This window comes from Miscanthus floridulus, unplaced genomic scaffold (genome assembly GCF_019320115.1).
Source record: "Miscanthus floridulus cultivar M001 unplaced genomic scaffold, ASM1932011v1 fs_256_1_2, whole genome shotgun sequence".
NCBI classification, from domain to species: domain Eukaryota; kingdom Viridiplantae; phylum Streptophyta; class Magnoliopsida; order Poales; family Poaceae; genus Miscanthus; species Miscanthus floridulus.
This window is the reverse complement of record NW_027096464.1, coordinates 98495-112557: the sequence shown is the minus strand read 5'-3', so window position 1 is coordinate 112557 and position 14063 is coordinate 98495. Positions and strand designations below refer to the sequence as shown.

The following is a 14063-nucleotide window of genomic DNA, read 5'->3' as shown; positions in this document are numbered from 1 at the left end:
GGTCTGCCCGCCGCCACTAACCACGTGGAGTCAAGAAACATCGCCGGAAATCTGATCCACACCAACCAGATGAAGATCCACTATACTCACTCGATGTACTTTTAAAACATCCCGATGCAACACTTGCAACATACAAAAGAAGACAAATGAAACACTTAAAACATGCTTCTGAAACACTTGAAAAAACACTTGAAAATCATTGCAAACATACGCGATATCCAGATAAAACACTTGCAATATATGTGTGAAACATATGTAATATCCAGATAACCACACTTGCAACATATGTCCCTAAAACACAGATGAAACATTGGTAACAGACATTTGCAACATAGGTATACAACCATTGCAACATATGCAATATCTCAATCTATTTTTGCAACATCCATCTGAAACACTTGAAACATGCGCTTTCAACATGCGCTTTCACCAAAACCTGGCAGGCGGGCGGGCGGAGCACTGCACAGCGGGATCTGGCTGTGCGGTCATGGTGGAGAAGGGGGATGGTAGCAGGCGGGTGGCTGCGCAGCCCCCGATGAGGGCTACGCTGCCCCTGGCAATAGGGCGTGTGCGGTGCCCCAGACGATCTGTGCCTGCGGTGGAGGCGACAGCAACAATCAGGTGGGTGCGGCCTCACGTGGCGAGGCGGCATCGGTTGTGCAGTCGTGAGGGAGCACGTCGCGACGGTGGAGATGAAAGCCGGCAGGAGGCGTAGCGAAACACAGTCGCGGCCTCACGCGGCGAAGCACATGATGGGTGAGCGGAGTGGGGAGAAACAGGCCTGTTGGGCCAGTAGTTGTAGCATACAGGCCCGTCAAGGAGGGTCTGACGTGGAAGAAAATCTTGACCCGAGCATTACCGTTGACAGAAGGGGAAGAGAGAATTGACGCGGCTGCTTGATGAGCGTGCGAGGCTCGTTGCCGCAGCTGGCCACGGTGGATCGGATGACATGAACTGAACTGGCTCAGTGCTGTTTTCATCTGTTTTCCAAGGTATGGGAAACAACACTGGCTAGTTTCATGCCATGAAACTCTAATCCTCTCTCTTCCTCAATACATGCAAAACTGTAGGGGGTTTTTTTTTTGTTGACATGTCACTTCATTTATTGTCTATAAAACTCCCATGACATATTGACATCCGATTGAGACGGGCCTTAAGGCCCTTGTTCGATTTGCTCTAAAACCAAGGAGATTAGGAGGGATTGTGGGGGGACAAAATCCCCTACTAGTCAAAATCATCCTCGATCCCCTATGGTTTGGTTTAGGGAAACAAGGCATTAAGGTGAAGAGCTAGCTCACTCATGACAAATACTGAAAGTTCCCATTGGCGCTCAAAATTCAATGCGCCAAAACGTGTATATGGCACATGGATGGTTCAACAGGGCTGGTTGTGCTGCCAAAAATAATGGCAACACAAATTATAACACGTTTATCAGGTCTCAGTCCCGTCCTTAGAATGATTTGTAATCATTCGAATGCCTCTCGCGATTCTGTAGGTAGCTTCAACTCAGGCTCCAAATCACCAAGAGGTGCGAAGTAACCGTCAACCAGGTCATTTGTAACATATTCAAGGGCAGGAGGATCCCACTGAGACAACAAATACATATAAATCAACTTATATAGATCACAAACAACAGAATTGTTTTTCCTAGCAGTCTAGCACAAAGAACCGATCAATCAAAACAGCAAAAATAATTACCTTAGGAGTGAAGTCTTTTTCGACTAGTCGTGCTCTGACACCCTACACAGGGATGAGAAATTAAGAACTAGTATATAACAAAAGATGCAATCTTTAACCAGCAACAAAAAAAATGCTCAATTATAGTTCACTTCTATTGTGTAGTGGAATCCTAAGCCAAGATAGTAACGTGAAGAGAGGCAGAGGAAGACCGAAGTTGACTTAGGTAGAGGTAATAAAAGGAGACTTGAAAGGATAGAATATACCCAAAGACTTAGCCTTAGATATGAGTGCTTGGAAAACATCTATTCACGTACCTTGATTGCTTCTGCTGGGTTTCAACTCTAGCCTACCCAACTTGTTTGGGACTTAAAGGCTTTGTTGTTGTTGTTGTTGACAGTTCACTTCTATAACAAACAGCTTCCATAATTTCACAAATTTAGTGACAGGAACCTCTCAATTTCCAAATCACAAGTTTGATAGTATTCACTTTCAAATTCTAAAAATTTGTGGCAACAATGATCACTTTATCAAGCATAATAGTTTACAGATATTCTCTGAACTTATGGAAAGAATGCAGCATTAAGAACATACCTCACAGAGTTCATGAGAAAATTGGTTTGAGATTCCATTCATGGACATGCGGTACTCACGGACAAGGCACTCATCGAGTGTCTGATACCTACCCTCGCGTATCTACATCATGGCCAGAAACAATCTCTGTCAACAGCACAAGGACAAACAACTGAGGCTGTAGAACTTCTACTTACCGATCGCAGTGAAACCTTCAAAGCTAACGGAGAGGCCCCTTTCAATCGTTTCAGTGCCAAGGTACACCATTCTTCATTTGAGCTAGCTGCTTCACTTTCCTGATTATGACAGTACTCAGTTTTAAATCATATGAAAATTGAACATAACTTTGTCACAGAACAAAGAAACACTGAACTCAACAAACTAAATCATGCACCATTCAGGGCAGTAAAATTGCAATGATGAAAACATATCAAAGAGGTATGGTAAGTTTCATCAAGGTTAACTATAAGATTCATGAAAGTTTCACGGTAAATAGTGAGATGCTAGCAAAAGGTCACAAACCAAGCCACAAATGGCATATATGAATGAATTATATCTCATGTTTCACTCATTATCAAATCAATCAAACAATGATGTATGTTAGGATAGTAAAAAAAAAGCAGCTGAATCATCACTCACCAAGGCATCAACAATCTCTTCAACTGTGTCATGGCTGAAGCATTTATCAATCACCTCCAGCCTAAGGTAACACAAATGGAAAAATGAGGGATGACAATCAAGATGATATACGCAATATAAGGTACACTCTTGATCCTTACAGCACATCTCGCCTACTTTAAATGTGGTCCTTGATACACTCGTGAAAAAAAAAAGTTTCATAAGGTGCTCTTCCTTTGTACATGCCTTACTGATGAACTGTGTAAATGTATTCAGCCGTTTATGTGTGCTGGTGGCAGGCGTGGACGGCGATGATCTCTCCAGCGCCTCTGGCAAGGTTCATGGATGTTGGATGTGAGGATGCCATGTCGCAGAGGCCAGTGGTGGTGGACATGGATCCGTGTGTGGAGGTTGCCGGGAGCGCTACGCCACATGTTGCGGCGGAGCACTGTGCCACGTGTTGTGGCGGAGCGCTGCGCCACGTGTTGCGGAGGAGCGCACGCCAAGATGGCGCGGATACTGGACTGGCGGCAAGATGCTTGGCAGCCGCAGGTCAGGCCAGGGATGCGAGGTGCGCAACCCTGGTGGCGGACCTGCTCGAGCTAAGGCGGGGGTGGCAGAGGCGTGAGTACGAGCAGAGGGAACGGGCCGGCCTGCTCACCGGCAGACAGCTATTTCTCGTACCCGAATCCACTGCTCTTGGCTGTCCATGCGTTCATGTACACTGTGATGTGGTCGGCGGTGAAAGACCTGGACTCCAGCACGGATGGTGGCAGTGGCTTCACCACGAACTGAAGCTCTCATCTTGCAGTTGGTCTGAACCAGAGTCTGCACTATCACCTGTTATCTCAGATTATTAGCCCGTGCTTTAGTTGATGGACTTCATATCATCGGGTGTCTCATATTGTTGATATGTAATTAGGTTCCCGTTAGTGCTCTGGTTCATGCAGTGATTTTAGTGAATTTCATCATCAGGTACAGATGTTTGTGCTTACAATATTTGTTCCTTACATTTACTTTCAGGCAAGATAACAGTGGCCATATTACGGAGCGGATTGCTTCCTGAAATGCAAAAGTGGAAGACCAAAGGGGGAGAGAGGTTCAGAAGAAAAGAGACAGGGCATTTAGACATTATTTCCCATGCCTATAAAGCCACTCCCGGTTGATTCTATAGAAAGAAAGAGGCAATGGGCTAAAAAGTAAAGAGGCAATGGGCTAAAAAATAAAAAGGTAAGGGATGAGCAAATCATTGTTTGTTAGGATTTAAAATTAAAAAATATTAGTATCGTTTAAATTTTATGTGCCCATAGCAACGCATGGGCCAATACCTAGTCTTAACTAAAAAGAAGAAACAGTCGATTGTTTTTTAAAGAGCAGACAATGCAGCATCCAGATTGTCATCATCTCAAGCGCATATATACATCCAACCAATATAACATTTTTATGAAGAAAATAAACTGTCATGCCCAAAAGTAATGCCACGAAAGAAAGGAACACATAGATCAAAGCCCACCATGCTAGAATCGATTCCAGGAAAGAACAAGCGATGGTTCTAGCTTTCAATTCTTGTTCGTAAATGGCTAAACATAACATTTCTGCCTTTTTCTACCGGGTGCGTGATTAATAATTATGTATCCAAAACCCCAAAAAGGATTTTGGAATAACAAAGCAGGGTTACTGAGTTATAGTTAGAGCTGCTGGCAGCCATGGAGATGACACATGGAAAAGTGTTTGATGAGCAATGTTTGGTAAAATAGATTACCTATGAACAATGCTTTTTTTGTCTGGATAAACCATGTCTCCATATTGTGCAAGGGAAGAATCAATAACTGATGGGTCATCAGTTACTAACTTTGCAAGTCGTTCATCGATCAGATCCAGATGCTGTCCAAAAAACCAAACATAAAATGTTCATGAGTTGATTAAAATACCACAGTAGAAATATCTCGACTTCAAACATGAGACATATAGTAAAAAGAATCTTACGCCACTCATGGAATAGTGTGTAGCAAGGCCAAGAGCAATCATATCTGTTCCATTGAGCTTTTCACCAGTCAAGGCCACATATTCCCCTGCGAGGCTTCAAGTGTGAAAACTAGCAGACTGATTACATATTCCTATTTTGCAACGGACTACAGCACAACCACCGATAAAGTAGCAGGGACAAGATGTAACTCCACATAAGAGCACTAACCAACATGACCAGTTAGATGCGACAAATAAAATGAGGCTGCAGCATCAGGATGGAATCCAATATGAACTTCTGGAGTTGCAAAGACCTGAAATCGTCGAATTAAAAAAATATATCAAATACCTGACTCCAAACTACTTCCCTCCGTTTATGTTTACTTGTCAGCAACTTTTTACTGTAACAAATTTGACCATCTATTTTTTCTTCTAAAAAAATCTTAGATACTTCAATGTATATAACACTAATGAAGTATGTTCAATAAAGAATCATATATGTGAAAACTTGATGTATCTAAAAATCTTTTGCAGAAAAAACATATGGTCAAAATTGCTACAGTAAAAATTCGGTGACAAGTAAACGAAAACGGAGGTAGTATTCAAGAAATAGAGGAAGCATCAAGAGGAAAATAGCATAAGCTCGCCACAGAAATATATAGAAAATAAAAGCGAATGAGTAAAAATACATTGACATACTGTTCTATCAGTTGCAATGCGGAATGTTCCAGGAATGGAAACACCCCCACCACCACCCATAGTAACACCATCAAGAATGGCAATCTATTACAGATAAATGCAACCTCAGATGTCAAATCAAAAATATTATAATGAATCGTAACAAGAAAATATTTCTGAATCCATATACTTTACATGTGGTTTCAAGTACGTGCCCAGAAAATAAATGAACATGTACAAAGTCTTGAAAAAATCCTTACATTCCTCCAGCTTGCCTGATAAAGGAAAAAATATTAAATTTAAGGTAAACTTGGACAGCACAAAACCTTTTTACCAGTGAAAAACAAGGCGACATTCCGCGGTCGCCTAGGCGCGACTAGGCGCTGGGCGGAGGCCTCCCGCGGGGCCTAGGGGGTGAGGCGGACATCTAGGCGGTGGGCGAAGAGGACTGGTGGGGAAGGGACGCGTGGGGGCGGCGCGGAGGTCGGGAGACGATGGGGGAGGAGCTAACGTGAGGCAGCGGCGGCCGGTGGGTGAAGAGGCGGCGGGCAGATCCGCCAAAGCAGGGACGCGTGGGGGCGGCGCGGACGTCAGGCGGCGTTGGGTGAGGAGGTAACGTCTGCGGGGGCGGCAACGACTGGTGGGGAAGGAGGCGACGTCGGGCGTCGGGCGATGGCGGCGGCGCGGGGCGAGCGACGGAAGCGAGCGCGAGCAGAGGAGGCTGGGAGGGTGAGAGACGGGGCTGGGAGGGGAGGGGAGGGGATAAGACTTGGGCGTGGGAGACTTGGGCCGTTATTGGGCCTCTCCTCTTTCTCCCCATTCTATGACCATTAATCTACTATTTTTTTCTTTTCTTTTACGTATTTATGCATATATTAGCTACCGCCTAGAAAAACGCCTTGAAACGCCTAATCCCGCCTAGGCGCGCCTAGGCTCTAGGCGGTGGGTCACCGCCTAGAGAGCGCCTAGCGCCTAGAAAAACATTGCTTTTTACAATGCACAAGTTTACAGTGGACCATCCAAATTTAAGGAACTTCTTGTACAATAAATTGGGTAAAAAAACCTTTGATTTGTGTTCTTTCCATCAACCTTTTCTAGAGACAAATAAAGCAGATTCAGCAAGCAAGCAAATGGAGAGTTGTTTTGCCAAATTGTGTCGTCGTAATAACTTGCTGCTGTTTTGTGAAAGCAAAAGCAAGCATGACAGACAGTTTACTAAAAAGGATACGCAGGTGACAGAAATATAACGGAATGATTACTATCAACAGTTCACAATGGGATACAAACTATATGCTATGCAGGGCTTAACCACCCACCTTCACTGATAAGTTCACGTAATTTAACAGCATCCCCACCAGCACAGAATGCTCGGCCGCTGCCCTTCATGCAATGAACAACTCAATTTATATTTGGTCGGCAATATAAGCAGAACTGAAATGATGAAGCACCATACCTTCATCATGACAAAGCCAATGTCTGGGTTGTCCTCCCATGATTCATAAAATTTATTAAGCCTAGCTCCCTATCAAGATGGACATTTCACCAAGCATCAGATCAATTGTTTCCAATGTAAATCTGTAAGCTATAATCTATACACCCGTGGACAGAAAAAACAAATGAAGTCAGCATTATCAACACACGAATAAACTAAGCCTAATCATTTGCATTGCAAGAAAGGGACTAAATCAATCTGCAGAAGCTCCACCTTTGTTGACGAAAAGGGTAGTTCACCCAAGTCCCAACACCAAGGCACCCAGCACGCGTAAATGACTGTGTGGGCATTACATTATGCACATGCTCCGCAAATGATAGCAGGGGCCTAAAAGAGAAAACATAATTCACCAAACTGCTATGGAGCATGATCACCGACTCATTTCATCAAACAATATTCACCTACAGTTCAGAGAGCCCGAACCCCATCACCGCACAACTATGTAAAGCATCTCATCGAACAAAGAGTCTTCCAATCACCACCGAAACAAAACTGCGCACAAACTACTACCTACAATAGTACGCGAGGAAATGGGGACGAACCATGGTGATGGTGAGGGCATTGAGGTAGCCGGGGCGGTTGAGCACGGCGGCGCGCGCACTTGCCTTTCCTTCCACGAGCACCTGCGCAAAATACTGTGTCAGCGACGGAACCCCGCGCCTCCGATGCCGAAGGAGGATGCCACGACGGTGGGCCTGGCGGACCAGGCGCTTGGTTACCTCGTCGCTGGAGGCAGCGTTCGACGGTTGGAGGGAGGAGAGAGGCCGCAATCCCCCAAGCGCGCCGCGGCGCAGGGCCTCGCCGGCGCGGCGTGCTACGGCGGCGGCAGCGGCGAGGCGCGGCATGGTGGCGCGGATCGTAGGGTTTTGGACTCTGGAGTGCAAGGTGGAGTGGTCCTCAAAGGAAAGGAAAAGTATGGCCCGTCGAAGTGCCGTGATGGGAAGAAACTCGGTCTGATTGTGTATGGGCTAGGGATCATGGGCCGAACTGTCAACCTAGTGACCTAGAAAGTGCGGTGGCCCGCATGACCCAGTTGCATCGAATCAAAATATCAAATGAAACGAATTACATTAGCTCAAAAAAATGAAATGAATTACAGCGTCTCAGTCTCACTCACTCTCTAAATTTTAATTTGAATAAAAATTGTTCTTTATAACTTTCTATCTTCCAACAACTTCTTCATATCTTGTAGAGTTGTAGCACTTTAGAGAGCTATCCACGCTTTTCATCTTTAGCAAGCAAGAAACTAGAAATAGATGGTTCAATATTTAAAGATCCTCCCACCAAAATCTTTATTCCTATCAATAGGGTAAGAGTCTCTTTAAGTTGCTCTTGTGGATGCAATTCAATTGATAGTCTAGTTTTGTCAAATCAAAATATCAATTGAAATGGATGCTTCATCTAAAAAGAATTGAAATGGATGCAATCCTCCCAAAAAAATGAAACCGATGCCAAAGAAAAAAAAAGTCTTTTTAAATTTTTCCTAGGAATCCTTTTATTTGTCCGCAGCACCTTGCAGCTGTTTGCCATCTGACATGATCGCTATCTCATGGTCATGACAATAGCCATAAAACTTCACTGTACTACTACCTTTTAAATCCCAAACAAGCTAAAATAGGCTAGAGTTGAAACCCAACAGATACGATCAAAGTTCAGACACGTGAATAGCTGTTTTGCAAGCACTCATATCTAAGACTAAGTCTTTAGATATATTCCATCATTTAAGTCTCCATAAATGCGTGTCAAGCAAGTCTCACAATTCAAACGAGACTAAACTAATGCGAAATAGCTCAACACATCCAAACGGCACATTCGCGAATAGCGAGCTGAGCATTTTGATCGCCATATTATAGAATTGGTCCAGCTCAACAATGGAACAGACATTCGGAACAGGCAGGCAGGCATCCAGTTACACTTGCAGCAAAGATAAAAAAATGAAAGCCCAGGCACACAACATGCCTGCAATGTAGGTCTCCGCGGCTCCTTGCTCATAACTTGACTTTCCATGAGCCATTGTCAGCTAAATGTTGTTTAAACGAAGAACCGGTTCTTTACAGCTTGAAGAATACAAAATTCGCGACACAGTGAAACACTAGCAGGAACCAAAATTCCTTTTTAAGAATATTTCCATATATACTAAAGGAAACTAAATAATGAAAGAATTGAACTGATTGAGAAACCCATTTAACACAAGAACAAAGTGGGACTGAAAAGGTATCAAAATATGGTAGCCTCTTATAAAATGCCAAATCAAAAATATTTTGGCTTGACTCCTCCAAATAGCCGACTTATTTGGTTAGCATTATATATCTTGCTAATATTTATAATCTTGCTTCTTCTCCAGACCCAGCAAAACAGGTATCAGGTGGACTGCTCCTTCCATGCTGCCAACATTCTCAGAAATTCCATCACCTATATGCATCAAAAGAATGTTTCATTTCTCTAAACTTGCAATACCCAACACATAGTCAAATGTTCAAAAGTTTTCAATTTTCCTTTTGAACCAAGAAATATTCAAAGGCAAAAGTTTGTTGTGGTTGCCGCAGTGCTACGAGTTACCTCAGCTGGATCCCTCAAGGAATAGAAGGCATCACTCTCTTTGGGTATAGATGACACCAATATTCCAAAGCCATGGTTGCTTGCCTTCAGAACCTATTTGAACCAAGAGTAAATTATGTGTTGTGGAAATATATGCTTTACAAGTCCATTCAAGTGAACTAGGCATACTTTGAATGCATCTTCATCTGTTCTGTCATCTCCAACATAGATAGGGAGAACATCTTCACTCTCGTTGAGCCCAAGCGATTCAAGTAAAAACTCCACAGCTTTACCTTTGTTCCAATCAATAACAGGACGGACCTCAAAAACCTGGATTGAAGAGTGTGATTGAATATTAATCAAATTCAAACTGCTTACAACAAATATTTTGATAAGGAAAGCCTTCTAATGGTGCATAATGCTCACCTTCCTCCCATGGGTTAGTCTTAGGCAAGGGTAATCTTCCAAAACAGCACTTACACAGTGGAAAACCTTTTTATAGTCCTGAGAAGCAAGAATAGGAATTTGAGTTTAAATGGTCCATGTTCAGTTCAAATAATCCCAATGCACATTTTCTGTATGAAATATAAACACCAAGATATAGAACTATTACATCTTCCGCTACATTACGGTAATGCACAGACACGCAGAACTTGTTGTCTTCCATCCTTGCACCGTCAATGTCCTTAACACTCTCACCAAGTTTTTCACACACCTGGCATGTACACCACTGAGTAAGTCCAACCATATTACATAAGATGGCAACTTAACTCAAGAAGTTGATACAGCATACCTCAGTGATCATAGGTAAAAACTCACTAGCAGGTTGGAACAGATTGACTTCTTTACCCTACAAAGAGGAAAAGGAGATTCACACTACGAAAGCAAGTAAGAAATTTAAATTATGAGGGTAAAGATCTAGAAAGTAGTTTCACATGCGCATCAGTTGACCGAATACATTCCACGCCATTGGAGTCAGTAGTCTTCCTAACAGGGCCCATTATGTCCATTCCATGGCTTCCAGCGTAGTATAGTTCATTTAGCTTGACAAAGTCAAAAACCTAAAAAAAATCAATGAGAAAGATGCAAAATGCTGATAGGAGTAATTTGTGTAATGAACAATAACATTGTATACCTTATCACGAGACCTTCCGCTAATGATTGCAGTTGGGAAAAGTGATGCCACATGCCTCACTGCAGCACGCATCTGTGAATACAATGTTTAGAAAGTGGACTGGAAATTGCACTGGACTGCTAATTTTACAAGAACTGTAGGACTTAAGGAAAACATACCTCATCAGACATTAATGCATTTTCAGGATTGTCCACAATCGGTGAAAGTGTTCCATCATAGTCAAGAAACAATGCCAATCTTTTACTCCCAGCAAGATCACTGATTGCCTCAAATGAGGTCAAAGCAGAAGGATAGTTCACCTACAAAGGTGAAACAATGGGAATCACTAACATATTGGTTACGATTCTGCCATACAGTATTAGGTTCAGATACATACCATCCAGTTGCGGTATTGCAAATCAAGATCATCAGATTGAGTATCACAGATGACATCCTTGGTCTGCCTTTTGCGGGTGGGTGATGAGGCCTTCATGAGATCAAGCCATCCAGTAGCACGAACTTCTTCAATCTTACCAGGCAGAGGTATCTTCTTTGTAGTGTTCAAGCAAAGCCCCGGAGAGGTAAAGCTAGTAGGTGTTGTGAAAGTCATGACAGCAGCAAGCGATGCTAATGTACGGAGATGGTCAGCAATAACAGGTGAATTGAGGCCTGTCTTCAAATCGATCAACAAGACACAACTCCCCAAGAGACTTGTTGTGAAACCAATTACAGACTACAAAAGGTTAGTGCACTAAAATGCTTAACCAACTCTCTTGTCAATGAAAAACCAACGTTTCAATGTGTTCTTGTCACTGCAAACATGCATGTACCGCATCCAGCCCATTAAATGTGAAGACCCTGCATTCTGTATTGGAAGAAAAAAAAAGATAAGCCTTGAACATAGCAATCACTTTGGGGAGGGGGGGCTACAAAATGTTGAAGCCATATACTGGTTCATCACCCTGGTCAACACAGATCATTTAAAAGGAGAACTCATTCATCCGACATACCAATCAGTTCCAAGGACAATAATTGTGCACAATCACAGCCTGCACTACAGTAATAAAAAAAAGGACAAAAAAAGGTGGTCCTGTAATGTCTAATGAAACACCACACCACCTAATGCAAGAATAACTGACCACATTGAACAGCATAGTTCCTGTTCCTGTCTTGCAAGTTTTAAAAAGGAAAAAGACAGGATCGCCTTTTTTTCACGACTCAGGAGTTACAAGGGAAAATGAAAAAGACATCAGCTGGTGAGCCATGATTCCTTTATGTACCACCACATATTAGTTGGAAAATGATGTTTGATCCATCCATCATTAACAATTTAAGGCCAAATTACAACAAATGACATAAACATGGATGATTTGGTGAGACCCATGCGTACTAATGGTAGATGCACGGCTGTTGGCATTGTCGGTAAAGTCTCCAGCGTGGTGAATTGCATAGGGTGTCCATGAGAACACACACTAAAATACTAGGAAAATTCAAAGAGCAATTCAAGACAGGTGCACATGGAACTGTTCAGCAGTGGCACTGGGAAACAAAAGGCGAGCACATAATTGCGGATTACGTCAGTAATCACCACGTATCGTGACAGGACTAATCGAATGGGACCACCGGGGCATCAATCAGCCAATCAATAGGCTTGTACAACAGATGGCGCCTGGCCAGGCTTGCAAGAAAGCCTCGGCGATGCAACATGCTGCTCGCAACGGCGGCAGTGAAAGACACAGCTCCCATCAACCCCAACCAACAAGAACAAAATACGTGGGGGCCCTCGAACACAAGGCCAGACCGGTGCAGTGCGGCAATCATCAAAGATATGCTTTTTATTTCCCTCCCCATCCAAAAAGAATCGGGGAAAAGGGCAAGAAAAAGGTACCGTCCAGTTGGACGAACCCCGGCTCGGCCGCAGAGACCCCCTGCGAGGAAGAATCCCACACAGCCAACAACCACGGCCAACACCCTTCTCCCTCCCTTCCCTCTGCATCCCACCTGCTTTCTCATGGCCGTGTTGTGGGCGGCTCGATTAAAAAACTCGCCTTTGGGGGCTCTTCGGATACAGTTCCACACATGGAACGGAACAGATTCCCCGTGCGGGCGACGGCCGTCGCCGTCGCATGGGGAGGCGGAGACGACAAGGAATACGCACAAATAACAAAAGGAAATTTACACGAACCCGACAAGCAATTCTGCGCGGCGAGATCTACGAGCGCTAGATGAGCAACGTGACATAGTTTCCAAGAAAGCATGGGGACCGATCTCGGGAGGAGAAACCTTACCGGACGGACGCGGCGAGGTTATACCCAATGCCGGCGCCGGCGAGCCCCCCAACGGGGCTTGGAAACGACCTGGAGGGAGGCGGCGACGGGGAGGGGATTTGGGAGCCGAGAGAGAGAGAGAGAGAGAGAGAGGAAGGGAGAGGAGAGAGGTTCGAGGGCACGTATTAATAGGCGGCGACAGTCGACTTGCTCCCTCTCTTTCTAGAAGAGGAGGCGGAAAAGGCAGTTTACCGGTTGTCTCGGTCATGAGCGTTTCGCTTCGTTTTCGCTGTTCACGGGATTAACCCCAAAGCGGCCGTGGCAATGGCATCGAGGCTCGCTGGCGCGGGAGCTTTTGCTGACGCGGGCGGGTGGCGCGCGCCACGTAGCGGGAAACAACAGCTATCGGGAGGGGTCGCCTGGTCCGCCCTACATGTGCACGGCGCAAGACGAAGATTGGTCGGAGCATGGATGGCCAAACGGGTCATCCAGTCTCTAGGAGACTATTAGAGTCGCACAGATTGAGAAAACGCATCCTTTTATTTGATAGAACTCACCTCACAATGTCTAAAACTGTCATCTTCTTCCTCCGTCTCCTCTCTCTCTCTCCATCTCTCGTTCGCGGCATGCTCGCTCATCATGGTGGTGGGGCGGCCTCTACGCTCACCCACGGCGGCGGTGTGGCCCTTTCTCGCCTCGCGTGACGACGATGTGGCCCACGCGCTCGCCCCCCATAATGGGTATTGAGGAAAAACAACTACGGGATCCTCTCCATTTTAGGGATTCAGAAAAATATAGGGAAAGAGGATGGAGAAAGAGAATCTGCTAGAGCTATGTTTTTTCACCTCATTCTCCTATATGACAGATTTTAGGGCAAGGGCATTGTTTTTCTCAATTTGATGGAGATGCTCTTACGCGACTATACTACACACTAGACATGGTTTTAAAAAGCATTGCACCAACATGGCTAGAGATATTAGCACAAAAAAATTGTCTATCAAAGCTTATTTCTCCATTCCCTTTGTCGCGGGGCATATGTTTTCACATCCCTGTCTTCACGAATGCCAACAGAGAACATTCACTCTTCATTTCTGCCCCCACGTGAGAAATTAATCCCCATGGGTTCTTGTCCCTACATCAT

General features: G+C 44.4%; 2 protein-coding genes across 8 annotated transcripts; both read right to left on the bottom strand.

The window, feature by feature from the left end:
• Positions 1 to 1107: 1107 nt before the first annotated feature.
• LOC136531006 (small ribosomal subunit protein mS47-like) lies at positions 1108 to 7917 on the bottom strand. 7 transcript variants are annotated; one of them, XR_010777942.1, is made up of 15 exons: positions 7723 to 7917; positions 7546 to 7626; positions 6965 to 7033; positions 6828 to 6891; positions 5707 to 5786; positions 5533 to 5616; positions 5063 to 5147; positions 4855 to 4940; positions 4631 to 4752; positions 2890 to 2950; positions 2448 to 2546; positions 2272 to 2373; positions 1995 to 2097; positions 1699 to 1740; positions 1494 to 1586 (listed from the first exon to the last, which is right to left on the bottom strand). XR_010777942.1 is itself a non-coding variant. In XM_066523708.1 (14 exons), exons 1-14 carry the CDS (start codon positions 7846 to 7848, stop codon positions 1467 to 1469), a joined length of 1221 nt encoding a protein of 406 aa, XP_066379805.1. In that variant the 5' UTR covers positions 7849 to 7917; the 3' UTR covers positions 1108 to 1466. The 7 variants fall into 7 exon arrangements, 2 of the variants coding, with proteins under 2 accessions (XP_066379805.1, XP_066379807.1); XM_066523708.1 differs by lacking the exon at positions 1995 to 2097 and having other exon boundaries at positions 1108 to 1586; XM_066523710.1 differs by lacking the exons at positions 1995 to 2097; positions 7723 to 7917 and adding an exon at positions 7217 to 7330 and having other exon boundaries at positions 1109 to 1586; positions 7546 to 7616.
• A 1086-nt stretch (positions 7918 to 9003) lies between these two features.
• Positions 9004 to 13091, bottom strand: LOC136531005 (probable trehalose-phosphate phosphatase 2). Its single transcript, XM_066523707.1, has 11 exons — positions 12944 to 13091; positions 11053 to 11520; positions 10835 to 10975; positions 10677 to 10748; positions 10477 to 10602; positions 10335 to 10391; positions 10155 to 10256; positions 9968 to 10045; positions 9731 to 9871; positions 9563 to 9655; positions 9004 to 9415 (listed from the first exon to the last, which is right to left on the bottom strand). Exons 2-11 carry the CDS (start codon positions 11263 to 11265, stop codon positions 9365 to 9367), a joined length of 1074 nt encoding a protein of 357 aa, XP_066379804.1. The 5' UTR covers positions 11266 to 11520; positions 12944 to 13091; the 3' UTR covers positions 9004 to 9364.
• Positions 13092 to 14063: the final 972 nt, after the last annotated feature.